Source organism: Tyto alba, unplaced genomic scaffold (genome assembly GCF_018691265.1).
Source record: "Tyto alba isolate M040663 unplaced genomic scaffold, T.alba_DEE_v4.0 Super-Scaffold_21, whole genome shotgun sequence".
NCBI classification, from domain to species: Eukaryota; Metazoa; Chordata; class Aves; order Strigiformes; family Tytonidae; genus Tyto; species Tyto alba.
This window is the reverse complement of record NW_024881295.1, coordinates 16,670,280-16,686,416: the sequence shown is the minus strand read 5'-3', so window position 1 is coordinate 16,686,416 and position 16,137 is coordinate 16,670,280. Positions and strand designations below refer to the sequence as shown.

Here is a 16,137-nt window from a genome sequence, read left to right as displayed (position 1 = left end):
ACAGAACGAGACCTGGTGCTCTTGGGTACCCAGGCAGTGGGCTCCCGTTCTCCCTGCAGGCATGGGGGGAATCCCCCGGAACGCACCCTTTGCTGCAGGCAGGTGTAGCACTGCCACGCCGGGGTGCCTGCCCTCAGGAAACGGTCTTCTGGAGCCGGCGGGTCCAACATGTGCCAGGGTGACGTAGGGGCTGCCAGAGCCACCAGAAACACCCCTTCTGCTCCCCTTCCCCACACACCCACCTGTGGTACAGGCAGGCACATTTCTTGCAGGGAATAGACGGCACTTGTAATTTCTTTTTCTTTTCGTTCCTGTTTGAGGGAGAGCAACAAGATTTTCTAAAATGATTGAATGGAGGTTTCTTTGGCATGAGATAGAAAATTTTTAAAGGTATATTATATTTCTGGCTTGTTGTTACAGAAGAATAATAAAGAATGTATTTTCCTATGCTCTTTCTTGTTTAAATGAGATCTCTGATCGTAACCTTCCCCCTCTCCCCTACCACCTGCAAAAGCAAACACTGCAGGGACACAGACAGCCAAACAAAAAAGCCCCTGAACTCCCACATACATGTGTGCTTGTCTGTTCATAGTGTTTGAACTTGATAGGAAGTATATACATATATACACACGCATATACTATATCAGTGTAAGTCCTAGGCAAGCATGGAGCTGTAGTCAGGATGAGGCTGTAGGACTAAATACACAGTCAGTCAAGGTGAGACCCTAGATCTAGAAACACACACATACAGTGCTCCAGGGACACAGCCAGACAAGGGCGATTGTGTAACAGGGATAAGATACTGTGGCAATCAGCTCATTACATAAAAGTAGAAAGGGCCAAATTAATCCCTAGTGTAAGAACGCAGAAGCCAACGGAGATATATTCAGGTCAAATTTGATTCCAAAAGCTTTTTTTTTTTTTTTTTTTTTTTTTTAATTAGAGCATAATGTTCAATAAAACAGTAACAAATAGTGAGCTATGGGTTCCTACACCTTCAGATTCCTGACCCTCCTAAGCAAGGTTATTTTGAAATGAATAGAAATTGTTATGTAATCCTATTGCACCCCCAAGTACACAAGCTGTTACCCCTAGAGCTAAAAGAGTCTCTCTGCCAGCTGTTCACTGCCTATGTCTATCCTACACAGCTAAGATGTTTAAATTCCCCACTTCTCCACCTTCAGTGCTAAGCATACACAATTCATCACATACTCTTTCTGTGAAAAAAAGCTCATCCTGATGTGTGTGGAACCACAAAAGATGTTAAACCCCACCACAAGTAAACCCTTGTGCGACCGTACTCACACTGTTATACTTGGCCACCCTGTTATACTCGGTCTGCTCTTCAGAGAGAAACTGGGAGCAGAACCCTGATACTTTTAATCTGGTAAAAGCTGAGGCATCTGTTCTGCTGAAAAGGTACATGCCGCAAGAGAATCACCATTATTGTTCAACAGAGTGGTGTCTATGACACATAGTTTAATCTAATTTTGCCATGTAGGTAGAGGAGCGCACACAGATACTACTAAGCAGTTCATATAATAGCAGAAACGTAGAGCAGAAAAAAAGCAAAGCCAACACATTCATCTGATGACTCTAGGCTTTTTCAATTCATGAATTATCTGGGAGTAGGCTGTGATTTTCTGCAATTTGATTATTAAAATTTGATTATTATTTGATTGATATTGAAAAATGTATTTGCCCTGCATACATATCTACTCATGTACACATATAACATTATATCTACAAACATGTAATTCTGTATATATAATACATGTAAAATATATACGATAGCATATCTCCTCAGTATCTTGTTCATCAACAGCTTGCTGTGCCAGCTTAGAACAGCTAGCACTGATTGGAAGCACAGGTCAGAGGGTCAGCTTCTATCCTCTGATTAGATAAGTGCAAGTCCTAGCACAGGATTTCTGAGGACCAAAAAGCCTTCCCTCCAAGAATACTGTGCAACACAGACAAAAGAATAAGCATTCCCTGATGAATACAGTTACAGAATGTAGTGCAAGTAAATAAAGGTTTCCTGTGTTATTTTGGGGAGGTCTGCCTATCAGTGGCAGCCTTGGAAATCTGGGGACAAGGAAGAATCCTCACAGCTTTTATCAGTTTAGAGCGTGGGGGAGAAGAAACCACCACGGGCTAGATCTTTCCTTCCCACAGCGGCACTGTGCTGCAGCCAGGCAGAAGCCATGTGCGGGGCACCTGGAGCCAAGGAGAAAGCAAAGCATGATGCTAAGAATAACTCTGCCTCGCGTGGAGCTTCTGGGCCAGGACAACAACATGCTGCTCCATGCTGGAGGCTCTGAGTTGATATTTGGCCCTTCACATTTGCTTTTTCTGTGTCCTAACTTGGAAATAAACTTGTTCGTTAGAACAGCTGCAGAAAATCAACTCGTAAAGGGCACTGAACGAGCGACAAATGCAGGTATTTAATTTGAGGAAATATGCACTGGTGATACACTGAGATATTCGACTAGCTCTGCATAAAGCTCAAGGGAAATATCCAGAGTAACAACAGTGCTTTGCATTTCTATAGTGCTTGCCTTTGGCAGCTCTCTGGGAGCTTGCAAACATTAATGAATTCACAGAGGCAGAGATTCAGAGAGTATAAAGGCCAGAAGGGACTTTAGATCATCCATCCAGTCCGACCTTCTGCGTATTGCATGCTACTTGGAAAGTGTGCGGAAAAGAACCACAAACAGTATTTGAGGGTGGCAGAAAATGCCTTGCTGTGAAAGGCTTAAAGAGCTCAATCTGTTTAGTTTAGGAAACAGAAAAGAGAGAAGTTATCCTGTAGAAAGTCCAACAGTGAGTGTTTATGTGCAGTGAATCTTCTAGAAAAGCATCTACCTTTGATTTAAAAAACATTCAAGAGATGAAAAAACCCCTTTTCCCTTGGTACTTTACTACAATAACTATTCATGCTCACTGTTAGCATTCATGCTTAATATCTCATTTGAATCTGTTTGGTTTCCTGTCACAGGTTTTCATTATGCTTCTCTCCTCTAAATTAAAAAAAAAAACAATGTTCAGTAACCAGCATCTCTCCCTGTGAAGGTACTTCATACTCTAATCAAACTATCTCTCAGTCTTCTTTTTGGTAAAATAAGCAGATTGAGGTCACGAAGTCTTTTGCTGTAAAGCATTTCCTCACCTCTGGAACAACAGAAACTTTTGTTGCACTCTTCCCAGTTTTTCCTCCTCATTTTAGAAGTATGTTCCTCATCCATCAAAATCTGTGTTCTGTATTGTACATACTATCTGACTATTGCCATACAATAGTAAACATCTCCTTTCCCTACTCCTCCCCACCAAACAATGTCTCACAGCACGCTCACTAGGCTGTGTGAACATTGTTCTTACTTCAAAGATGGAGGCATATGGAAATGCTAGGACAAATCCCTAACAAGTCATTTTGAGAGAGTCAGATTATGGGAAACTGGTTCTGATCCCACTCATGACCACCTTTACAGTAGCATAAATTCATCGGATTTTAAACAAGAGTCTCCAGATTTATGCAAATCTTGCCAAGAGAAAAATCTAGCCCTTTATTTAAACTGATGGTCCCCTTCCAGCAGTCTCTGCTTTCTCATCCACTCATGGTCTCATATGGTTATCTTTCACATCTCTCCCACTGGACATAAATGTCTTTGATTCCTCAGTTATGCTCTCTCCCCCTTATTTTCATTCTCTTGACTGATCATCCCCTTTTCAGTGACTGCCTCTGACCAGCTGCTTTTCAGATTCTCCCTTCTCTGATCTCTTCAGCTGTCACGTCTCAGCTGCCACAAAACATGCCAGCCCCCACAACCCCATCTGCTTTTTAAAGGCTTGTTATCATAAGCAGGGGCTTCTCTGCTCACTCTTCTTTACTTTGCAAACCCCAAATCAATCAAGAGAAACCACCGTGCTGTCAAAGGCTGAGAGAGGTGTTTAGGTCAACCCTAACTTCTGGCCTTCCAGGTGCTGTGCTGGGGCTTTCAGCTGCATTAACAAGCATATTTTTACTCAGTCATGACTAAAATCACAGAGTGTGTGAATTATATTGTAAAAAGGCCCAGCCTTATACCCAAAGGGAGTGCTGCAGTGAATGGGGAGTGCCCTGAGTGATGGCCCTGTGGCTCTCTTGGTTGCTGGTATTTGAACTGTGGCATGGTGAGACAAGGGACTTCAGCTCTTCTCTGGTGATAGAGAAGGGACTGCAGGCTAGCAGAGTCTCAACTCTTTCAAGGCACCACCACTTTCTTACAGACTTTTCAAGCTCCAGCTTAAACCCATTTGTCTTTAACCGGAACCTGGGGTAAAAAGACTAAAAGCATGGAGTGTGTGAATTATATTGTAAAAAGGTCCAGCGTTGTATCCAAACGGTACAGTGTCTCAGCCTGTTTTCCTTTTGCCAAAACTGTAACACAAACTAGAGGAGAGGTCTCACAGGGCTTTGGGTAGGAGCACCAATGCATACCCATCCCCACTGGGAACACCTCCCCAGTTGTGTTCTGGGACAATGCTTGCTTCATCCACAACTGCATCCCAGTATCACTCGCCATCATCCTACCATCACCTAATACAGAAGCTGTCAGCATTTTTCTCCTGAGCTTTCTCAGGATATGTTTACCACTGAGTCTACCCAGCCGCCTTTTGGCAAGGATCTCAGGACAGAACTTGGCAGATGACAAAGGTTCCCTCAATTTTATGTGGGCATCAGGGGGCAATACAGCCTACGCTGAAGATCCTCACTGAGACTTGGCAAAATGGGCCCAACAGTTCCCAGAAGACAAGGGCTGCCTCTAGTCCTGCTTGCTGTGCTCTCTGACAGATCTCACAGGGTTCCCAGCTTACAGAAGATTTCTAATATTAGTTCTCAAGCATATGACCTTGTCTGTCGTACTACCGAAATTCATTCTGTTTCTGGTACTCCTGCCAAGGTCAAATAAAGTTTTCTCTAAGATATCCCGGTCCCTCCCTGTACTAGCAATGCCTTCTAGTGTTGAATCACCAGGACACTTCCTCACTGCCTATTGTTATCTGAGTCAGGGTCTCAGGTTAATGTTAGCAAAGACTGATCCCATGGCTGACCATGAGGGAGTGCTACAAGTAACCTTTTGCTAGACTTTGATAGGTCATCTCGCTGCTACCATCTTGCCAGACTGATTTCTACCTCCCTGCCCCTTACAACTCCTCTGCCTTTCCTGACGTCCTCCAGCTTAACTAACTGTTTCTTAAGTGTCATTGTATCAAGTGCTTTACTGAAATACAGAGATGAGACCTCTGACATTTCTTTTTGCCTTCCAGGAAAACAATAATCTGAAAGAAAGCTATTGGGTTAGCCTGGTATGATCTAGCATTGATAAACTCACATTGCCTGACTCCCCTCTCCCCTGACCACTTGGTAATAATTATACTTTCCTTCAAAATCTCATCCAAAAGTGCTACAAACATTACAGAGGTCATGCTTACAGGTCTGAGGCTGACAAACTTATTTCTCCCCCCTCCTTAACCCTAACTGATGAGTTTTCACTTTTCCAGTCACCACTGTGGGTAGAGTTGAAAAAAAATTCTTGCTCTAAGCCTGTGTTTCCACATGCCAGCTCTCCCGGAGCCGGAGAGCACCCAGGCCCAGCACTGTGAGTGCACTAAGCAGCTTGAGCTGCTTATTCCCAGTAGTCAGCTTGTTTCTCTCCCCAAGCACAATATTGCTGTCCTTATCAATAACTTGGGTGCAGAGTTCCCTTTGGCTTTGGCTCAGACTACAGACTCCTTGATCTCAACTTCACTATTGCTGTTAAGAAGTGGGGCCACTTCTGGACAGCTGAAGAATCTTCTGCTGTTTGTTTTAATCTCCTTTGCAAGGTCTAGCTCAGCTTGATTTGTAAGCAATCCTCACTTCATCCCTACATTTCCTGACCTCTAAGACACAGCCTTCCTTGCTGTCTGCTCTTTTTCCATTCCACGCAGGCTCTCTGCAGCAGAGCCAGCTTAAGCAGCCTAAGCAGTTAGTTGCCTGTGGTGGCAGACAGATGGAGGGCAACAGAATCAGGCATTGCCATTTACTGACTCCTCCCAGAAATGTGGGGTCCACACTGTCCCCAAAAGCTGAACTGCGCCCTCTCCACACTCCAGGCTTTGCACTGCTGCCCATGAAAGTAGTGCCAAGAGCCAGCAGCAGACCATCCCTCCACACGCCCTGGGCAGCATTGTTGTCCACACCTTCCCTATCTCCTGCAAACACAACATCTCTCCCCTGCCTCCCCATGGCCTTGGGAAAGCCTGGTGCTTCCCAGAGCTTCCAGGCAAGCGCTCCCAGCCAAGCTCGCCCACAGGCAGAAGCAGGACAACTACCTTCCACTGGTTCCTTTCCTCCCACAGCCTCCGTGCTTCACCACCCAGCACTGGGCCCATACCCACTGCAAACCACCCTGCACTCAGCACCTCCACAGTCCCTGGTGAGCCATGAACATTTGCTAGTAGTCCTCATACAGCGCAAGGATAGGGAGAGAAAAGGAGAATGGCTATCAGTACAGCCTCTGCATGGTACAGATGGTGAGAGCACAGTCTAAGAGCATTAGGGAGGACCAAGAAATATTTCTGGAGCTATCAATGTGATAAAGCTCTAAGCAAACTGGCCTGGCCTCATAGTTGGCTGCTTTGTGCAGAAGGGTGACTAGACACCTCCTGAGGGGCCTTCCAAACAGAATTATCCTCTAGTCCTATGAGTGGGGCTTCTATATCCCAGTGAGGGAAAGGAAGAGAAGAAAAAGGTCTTGTGAGGGGAAAGAGCTGGCAGTAGGAGTCCCATTACATAGCATTATGATGGGGAGATTTGTGCCTCAGGTGGGCAGGTAGGGCAGGAGAAGAGGAACTCAGGAAGGAAACAGGCTGAGTTTGGTGGTAAAAGGAATGTATCTTAGGATTGGACTGGAGCTGTCCTCAGAGTTGCAAAGTTTCTGTGGTTCTCATCCTGCAAAATTTGTCCACTGGTGCCTTGGCTGAATTTGAGCCAAACCATCTTACGTTTCCTGTAACCTTCCCTGCTGTAACATTCAGCACTTTCATCCCTACATCTACAGACTGCTTCTGTGATCCCTTTCATCAACTTCTCACACGACTTTGCTCCTCTGCTGAACTATGGGTCCTAACACAGGTCATGACATCAACTATGCTAAGGCTATGGTCCTTGCATGCACAGTACTGCTTTCCTCCATGCACTTGAGATGAATAAACGTGGTCTGTTGTAGGGACACATGGGGGTGAGGCAATAAACTGGCCTTGCAATCACATAAGATTGAGGTTTGCACCCTGCTTGGTCAGAAGTGTTAATGCCACTTGCTTGGCAGTTTGTGGATCTTCCCACAGCCACAAGTGGAAGGTCCTGGCCCATTCATGACCCTCGCAGTTTGTCAGTCCCCCTGAATACTCAGTGCATATTGACAGACCCTACACACTGTGTACACTTCTACAGATTACTCATGGACATACCTGTGAGCATGAACAGAAAGCATGTGTGCGTAGCCCCACCACAGGCAGAGAAAAGTGCAAATCACTGTGTGAGTATATGCATCTCTGCACACCTCTAGTTACAGACACAGACAGGTATCACAGCCACACAACACACTGCAAAGAAACTGTGTATGCAAATACACACACACAGATGCACAAATCCCCTCACACATTGTGCATCTACACATGCTCTACATGCACTGTGCTCCCACAGGCTCACGTGGCCCTGGGCAGAGATGCAGGTCCCTGCTGATGCCGGCTAGGTAGGAGTTAATGCAAGAGAGTCTGGGAAGGAAATTAAAAGCAAAAAAAAGTTGAAACCCCAGCGCATGATTCTTCTCCTATCACATCTGTGAATCCTGAAGCGCAAGAGTAATTGTCTGCAATGAGTCAGACCAAAAGGCACAAGGAAATGGTTGCCATGACAACCTGCGCACTGCTCTAATTCAGCACAGAATTAAAATGATATCAAATAATTTGCAAGCAAAGGGAACACTGCAAATGCACTGGGTGCCAATCTGAAAAATCCAGCTATATGCAAGCCTCTCCTGAGCCAGTGTCAAGGGCTCTTTTCCCTTCAAGAGTGACAACCATGGCAATCAGAGGAGCTATAGAGGCAGTAGTGATAGATAACCTTAGGCTAGATTTCTGCTACACATAGGCAAGAGCAGGCTCCTGGGCTGGAGCTCCAGCCTGGAACAGGCTCCAGGACTGGGGATGTCCCAGAGAGATGCCTCAGCAGACACCACAAGAGAAATCCCATTGCTCACAAGTTTTTATGGTGTCCCACTGAAAAAATGCCCTGAAACAGCTGGTGAGGGCAGGGTCTGGGCACAGGCACCCACCCACAGCAGGGGCTCTGCGCTGGGTGAAGTGATGTCCACATGGGCTGATTCACTTAATGTTTTTTTCCTGGTAAGTGCTGCAGCGTGCAAACTCTGGCACTCAGCTGAGGCTACAAGGAAATATTTATTCTACAGAATTGGTGGTTGTCTTTGCTTTTCCCCCAGGCAAGTGCTCATACCCAAGGCAACAGGTAATGTCCACACACAGAGGGAGGAGGCACAAACCCTGTGCTGAAGATCTTACAACCCTTGCAGGCAGCAGTTACATCTTGGAAGAAGTGAAATTGCTAATGTCAGGCAAGAGTGGACAGAATGCTATGGGAGATGCCTCACATACCTATTTTTAGCATTCTTTGGAGGACAAAATAAATGTATTTGACCCCTTTGTCACCAGTTACTGCGTATGCATGGACACATCTATGAGGCCTTTTGCAGGCAGATGCTTGCTCTAACTGCCTGATTCACTGACCTGGCTGGAAGATAACCAGCTCTGAACAGGGAACCCTGTGGCCCTAGCACTGATACCAAACCTTGGTGAAAGGCAGTTTGTAAGATGAGGGCCAGTGTAAAATAAGGCAATCACCTCACTTTTGTCTGGCTCATAGAACAGTTTGTGTCTGGCCCAGAAACACCCCAAAAAGCAAACTATGCTTACAGGTCTTTCCCCCAAGGCTCAATATGTAAAGTAGAATGAAATGGATGGCAGGCAGATGGATGGATGAAGGATGCAAGAGACATTGGTTGTGGCACACTAGCAGCACTGTGTAATGTTGATACCCTGGCCTTTGGAATATTGGTCAACCCTTAGGCCAGCCAAATGTGTACCAACTGGTAACAGCTTCCAGACAGATGTCCTGAGAGGTGGAGAAGGTATGGCTGCTGTTAGTACTAAAATCATCAGCATTTCTGCCTTACTGAGTGTCCCTAACACTTTCTATGACTAAGCTCCAAGGCACGGCCCCCTTCAGATGTCTCTCATTTTTTCAGATCAAAGGGATGCCTGAGAATCTGTTTGGGTTTCAGGGATTGCCAGGAGGGAATGGCATCAGGCAGAAAACAGACAGAGCAGGTGATGAGTTAAAAATTGAGTTGAGTCTTCCTTCTTTCTACCCATTCTACCACTGGATGCAAGGGAGACTGATTTCCATAAAGGCACCCAGGTGGTGGCTTGGGAGCTCACAGAAGTCCCTGCACTGGGCCAATGTTGGCACGAACTCCAGAATTAAAAGAGGGGCAGCATTCCTTCTGAATACCTCAGCACACATTAAAGAGATCAGATGCCCTCAGGTTTTGTATGGGTAATGTTATGCTGGTTTCTGAGTCAGTCTAGCAAAAACATTTTAATTCTCCAGCTTGAACGGTTATTCTCATGTAAAAGGTGCTTATGCTATTGTAGCTTATTTCCATGCATTTTAGCAGCTTCTACAGGTGCAACTGTCACTTTCTAGAGAGGAGGTTGAAATGTTATATCCACCCTAGCAACAAAACTGTAGGAATACAGAATTGTGTGTAGATTAGTTTGAAAAGATGCCACAGCAACAGAACTGCTGAAAAAGCCATTTGCACTTCCTCTATTTGCTCAGTGGTAACAGACAGCAGGTAGCCAAAATTGGGGACCAAGGGAGAGGATGAAGAGATACCCAGCTAGCCTGTAATTGTTTTTCAAGTAAAGAGTTTTCATTGGACTGATAGAGGTTGCATTTTAACCAGTGGTATAATGGCAAAATTACCTCCTATTACCTATTTTTCAGACTGATTGATTTCAAATACTTTTGGAAAAAAAAAAAATCTAAGCTTTTTTGAAAATCTGCTCCTGCTGTGAGTACAGAGCTTTTCTGAAAATACTGGTCTTAATAACTCAGCATCCAAAAACCCTCTCTGTAAAATAGAGACAGTATTTCCCTTCTCTCACCCTTCTTTGAGCTTGCCTAGGATTCTCCCCAAATACATCTGTATATACTGTTGTCATCATGGGATAATGATTTCACTGTGGTCCAATCACTGCAGATTAGAACAGTAACTTTGAGCATAAACAGAGGAGAGAGGTATCATATAAAGTAACCCTGCATCTCTCAAGTGCCTGCTTGGATTTGTTTTATTGGGCACCACGGAGCCTGTGCATGCCCCATGGTTTGTTGGTATCAGCAAGAAACCTAATGGAAAGAAACTCCTACCTGTCTCTGTTGGGACTGGCAGCCAGCTGACAACCATGTAACTCGAAGAGCGAGAAGGTCAGGAAATGAAAGAGACATCATACACAGCCCAAAGAGACAGCTAAACTCCTGCACAGATTCCAGCAGTTTCACTGGGGCTTTAAATCACTAAAAGCTTCTGTCAGCAACTACATGTGATTTCTGCTGCACACCCCCGAGGACCAGAAAGCCCCAGGCTACTGACTCACAGGGAGGGAGCAGATGACAGTGCTATCTGGGGCAAGACTTGGCTTGGGGAGGGTGCCATCACAATTCCTTATTTTTCATTTCCAACAAATTTAGTGTGCGTGAAAGGTACTGGACTGACATCCCAGGAGAATAGCTGCCTTCTAATTAATTATAATTAATCATCCAGGCATTACTTAATGTTTGCATAGTGCTTTGAAGTGCCAAAGTACAATATAGCAGGTAGATATTATTAATTCAAAGAAACAGATATAGCCAAACCAGAGTAGGTTTGCTTGTGCGGCTTCCCACCAAAGAAACCACACCAATTCAGCTCCACAGGCAGCCCCTGCCTTGGCTACACCATGTCCTCCGAGACACTTGTGGGTACCTTGAACACTTTGTATGCCACAGGTCCAGGGGCTTGGCCCGCTGGGGAAGGAGAGGGATGGGTGAAAAGGGGAGAGGGTAGAGCAGGGCAGAGGACACCACTTTTCCCTTCTGAGTTTGGCCACCTCTCCACCTGTCCTTGTGTGAAGCCGCATCTCTAACGGCAAGAGGCACATCTCAGAATCCCTCCAAACCCATTCTGGGGTTCCCTACTGACCTAAGACAGACTGAAATGGGAGGAAGGAGGCCCTTGTACTCCCCCTCCACCCCTGCTCTCAGCCCTCCAGCCTGGCTGCTCTCTAATCCCAGCTGACAATCCCTCATGCCCTGAGAGCATCCAGGCCTGCGTCATCTTCCTGGACATTTGATTTTACCAGCTCGCCTTTCTCTGCCTTGACTGAGGACTGCCATTCAGCTGCCAGAAGAAACGGGGCCCAATGCTCCCTGTCACTGGGATCCTCCCCATGGGGGCCCTCTGGGTGCTCCCTCCCCACAGTCATGGCTATAAATTCTAGAGCTTAATTTTTCACTGCATGCATAGCAAACATTTCAGAGTGCTTACAAATCCCCCCCAAGCACCATCAAGTCAAACAAGTGACAGTAATGATCAGTGGCAGAATGACAAGACAGTTCATACCACTTGAACTTTTATAGTGGCACTTAAAAAGTCTCTGTTGTTCCCCTTTCACAGAACTGTGACTGCATTTACCCAAAAAACTACAAGCCTACACAGATGTTTGACTTTCTGAGAACCAGTGCTGGGTACCGAACTTCTGATAATATCCTAACTCTAAAAGAACAGAGTATCAATCCCACTGAGGGCTGATGCCATCAGAATAACAATAACAACAATCTGCATCCCATTCTGATCCGAGTGCCTCTTGCTGTGTCTCCACTCGTTCTCCTTCCTTCAACTCTCTCCCATACCCAGGATGGTATTGCAGCACCGCCCAGCATCTTTTGCACTGCAGCCTCTGCTGTGGGGTGAAGTCCTCTAGAATCAGGTCCTAGCTACTCTGGATGATTATATTACTGTGAGGGGAGATGAAGAGATACCTACTTCCTTACTCTCAAAGCTGCTGTCCTCAAGATCAAATAATATTGCAATACAATAGGTAGTGTGACCACAATTTTTTTTTTTAAATAATTACTGGTATGAAAGATTCAGATGATGAATGCAGTCACTACTGGAAACAAAGCAAATGGTAATATAGATATAATACCTTTTTGCTCCTTAAATCCCCCAAAACATGGTGTAAACTTAAGCTCAAGCCAGCAGATGTGACATATCTCAGCAAAACCCTGCGCTCCCACTGAAGTCAATAGGGGCTACAACTGGGGGTCTGAAGGACTTTGGACCCTTTGAAAGAAATTATTTCTCTCAGTGCTGTCATGCAGTCCATACTTTGCATGAAATATGGGTAGTTTTCAACAATGCATAAGAAATGGGGAATGAAGAACACCCAGTTGTATGTACCATGTGTGGAAGCAAGCAGAAGCTGATTGTGGTCAGGTAACCTAATATGCAGGCTAGTGACAGGGACTGTGTACCTTTAAGGAAAAAAAGCAATTGAGAATTCATTTCTGTGTCTCAACTCCTGTGGTTACCAGTAAGGAAACTGGTTTGTTCTGTATCATTTCCACAAATGACAGAATTTTTATCTTATTATTATTGTTCTAACATAATTTCTTTCCCTATCTTCTGCTGCTTTCTCCACCCTTTTCCCTCTGCAGAGGATCCTGTCCCTTCACAGCATGTCCACACCGACAGTCAATTCAGCATTCAGCATAACTGAGGGGGTGGAAGTCTCCACAGGGGTTGTGAAAAACGCTGCTGAAAGAAGAGAAATGGCTCTGTCAGGGGCAGAGCCTCCTGCTACTTGTTCTTGCTCCAGCTCTTCCACCCAGAAGTTTCCTTCTTGTATTTATGCTGAGTGCCAGATGAACTGCTTGTGTACATCTGCAGTAACTCAGAGGTCAGAAAAGGGAAGGAAAAGAACCGTGAAAACCAATCTTTAAAAAAAAAAATGTATTTTCTCCTCCCAAATTCACACTTAGAAAAATGCTCCAGTGCTGCACAGAGACCCCTGGCATAGTTTCAATGTTATTTCATTCTCTGCTGGGTATATTCATAATAGTGCCAGCTAGTATCTGTTTTGAGAGCAGTCTCTATGACCCAAGCACCTACTTAACATGAACTTTACTGAAGCCATCTCTATTCCACAGCAGTCTCTGGATAGACTTCATAATAATTTTCTGGCTTTGGGCTTGAAATGGTGGTATATTAGTGAAAAGTGCTATTTCATAACACCCCTCCCGCAGCTTATAAGTACTTTCTCAATGCCCAGGTGATAGTACAACTCTCAACTGGAACTTACTGAAAGCCTGGAAATTAAGGAACGCTTCATCAGATGAAGCTAAACTACCAGTTTTACTGACTAATAATACTGAAGACCATTCATTGTAACCTACGCAGCCGAGGCAAAAGCAATGGCTGACTCTGATCTGAAGGTACCTGTTATATGGCCTTCTCTCTACTGGATACTTCTCTAAAAGTTGTTGTTTGTTATCTACTCTACTCAGTCATTCCTTCCACCAGACAGGACTCTATTCTTTCACAAGCAGCTTTGCATCTCAGCATGTTTCTGGTGATAATTACTCCATTACCTGTTCCATCAACCTTTTACCTTAGTCAATACTTTCAGGTCTAAAAATTCTGCTAAGCTACACCATCTCTTACCCCAGTACTCCTACACAGAGTGTTTAAGTTGGATATGATGTTAGCATAATTGATGAATGTTGCTTTGTTTTATTAAATGGCTGTTCTGTTTCACTTCTGAGTTTACTGTACTTCCGTAAAGGCTGAAGCAATTGCTGCAGAAAATGGTAAAGCTTCAAAAGCTTTGGGGTTCTGTTGGAAATAATTTGCATTATGAATTTTCCAAAAGTAGATGCAGAGTCTAGTGAAGGTCTGCCAAAAAGGGATTAAAGCTCAGATATAAAGGGAAGTTTGGCAATGTATATGTCTCAGTTGGAAATCTAGCAGCAAGCCCATTCCACCAGCACAGTTATTTTTCAGTTGAGATAATGACGGATATGCATGAATGTTCTTCCAAAAACTGAAGCGTCTCCTGCAAACAGTTCAAAACCTGCACGGACTTCTCAACCTACTCATGATGTTCCAGAGAAATAATCTCAATCCACAGATTCACCAGCATTGAAGATGGAAAGCTTCCATTCAATCAGCCAGTTTCCCTTTCAAAAGCCTGTCAGCCATTCAGTACCTGTTCTAATATTCTCTGCTTAGTCTGGTTTTCAACATCGTAAGCTATTGTGGCTCCCATCATTTCCACTGAATGACAAGCTAACAGCTCTCAGCTCCCACTCTCAATACAAGATGAAACCATTTCATTCAAGATAAAAAGAGAAACCAGAATGTCCTACCTGCAGCAATACCCATCTTTCCATCCACAGCCACAGCCACAGCTGTGCTCACTGTCACCACTTTTGGTAAGCCACCTCCCTCTGTCAAGACACAAATACAGAGGCTTGGTTAGCTTACCACCAGAGAGGAGTAATACACTGCAGGAGCAGCTTGCTCACACACTTCCATGTCCAGGCCAGTGTGCACATATGCCTCAACCTGAAACATCCAAGAGTTTGGAGGTCTGCACCCTTCAAGACACATAGGCAACCTAAGGGGATATGAATAGTTTGTTGTTTTGTTTTGTTTTTTTTTCCTAGATAATATCCCATGATAAAGTAGCATCATCAGTGCAAAACATAAAGGACTGGCCTCCTCAATTTTGGGCAGGTAGAGCTTCTCTTGGGCCAGAAAGCTGCTCTGCTTCATGCATTAGCTAAACTCTGTAGACACAAGAGAAGCAGGACAGGTAATTCCGACACTGACTCTTGCACAGCAAAGACCAGGCTTACACCTAGCTCTGTTACCCAAGCCAGGCCAGCACCACAAACTGGAGAGACAGACACAGCACTTCCAGGATGCACTCCATTTTAGAAACAAAGTCTTCTGATACTTTGCTGCCCCAGGGTCTCCCGATTATCCTTTAGCTGCTGCTTTAAAGCACCCTGTAGGTCCTGTGTCACATCTGCCAACCCTGTGCAGATCTCTTAGCTCCCACAGGTCATTTAAAATAGCATGGCTGGATAGGTTTAAGCAACTGAACCCCGCCTCCCCTCTCTTTGTTATTGCAGCCTGCAATTGTCCATGTGACAGACTCCATTTCTGTATTTTTTTTTAAAGTGATTAGATTAGCTTCAGCTGGGGCACCTCCTTTAGAACTGCCAAGGGACAGTTTGAAGGTCACCATGATCAATTTAGTCTGCAATTGATTCCCTCCTTGCATGCTGTATGGAAATCTGCTGCTCAGACAGATGGGTCAGGAATTCTTTCCTTCCCAAGAGCTCCAGCATTTGCTACTGCTTTCAATTTCTGCTTTCGTCATTCCCATTGGTACCCAGAGTGTCCTGAGCACAATTCTGTGTCTACCACAGTTTAGCCTGGAGTCTCTCACTCTTTTTTTTTTTTTTTTAACTGAAGCCAGATTAACTTGCTCAAGGATGTCAGAAATAGCAAAGTCCTTGTGAAACAAATACCCAGCCAATTTATGCTCACATGCCTTGAGCCTAATCCTGCCTTTATGGCAAACCCCAAATTTCTTGCTTTCCCTAGGATGGAGCAATTAAGCAAAATACACTTAACAACCCTAGGAAAAAAAAAAAAAAAAAAAAAAAGACAAACCAAAAAACCCCAAACACCCCAAACACCCAATGCATGAAAGACCTGGGCTGCAAGAACAGGTCTACTTGACTTGCAGAGCTTTCCGTGCCATCTTCTCTCTAGGACTTTTGGACACTGGAAAGAGGAGCCCTGGATAAATTATTCTGATAACCTGCAACCTTTCCCTGCTGGTTTCCTTCCCAACAGGGAGGTCTTTGGGTTCTTCCCTCTTATGTGATGAGAAGTACACCTGCCATGAAAACCCCTTACC

At 44.8% G+C, this 16,137-nt stretch overlaps 1 protein-coding gene across 1 annotated transcript in view; it reads right to left on the bottom strand.

Moving 5' to 3' along the window:
- Positions 1-16,137, bottom strand: part of CACNA2D4 (calcium voltage-gated channel auxiliary subunit alpha2delta 4) — a 130,210-nt gene that overhangs the window by 53,276 nt on the left and 60,797 nt on the right. Inside the window, 1 exon segment of the mRNA XM_042795209.1 lies at positions 14,570-14,650. Coding sequence (XP_042651143.1) covers positions 14,570-14,650 — 81 coding nt within the window.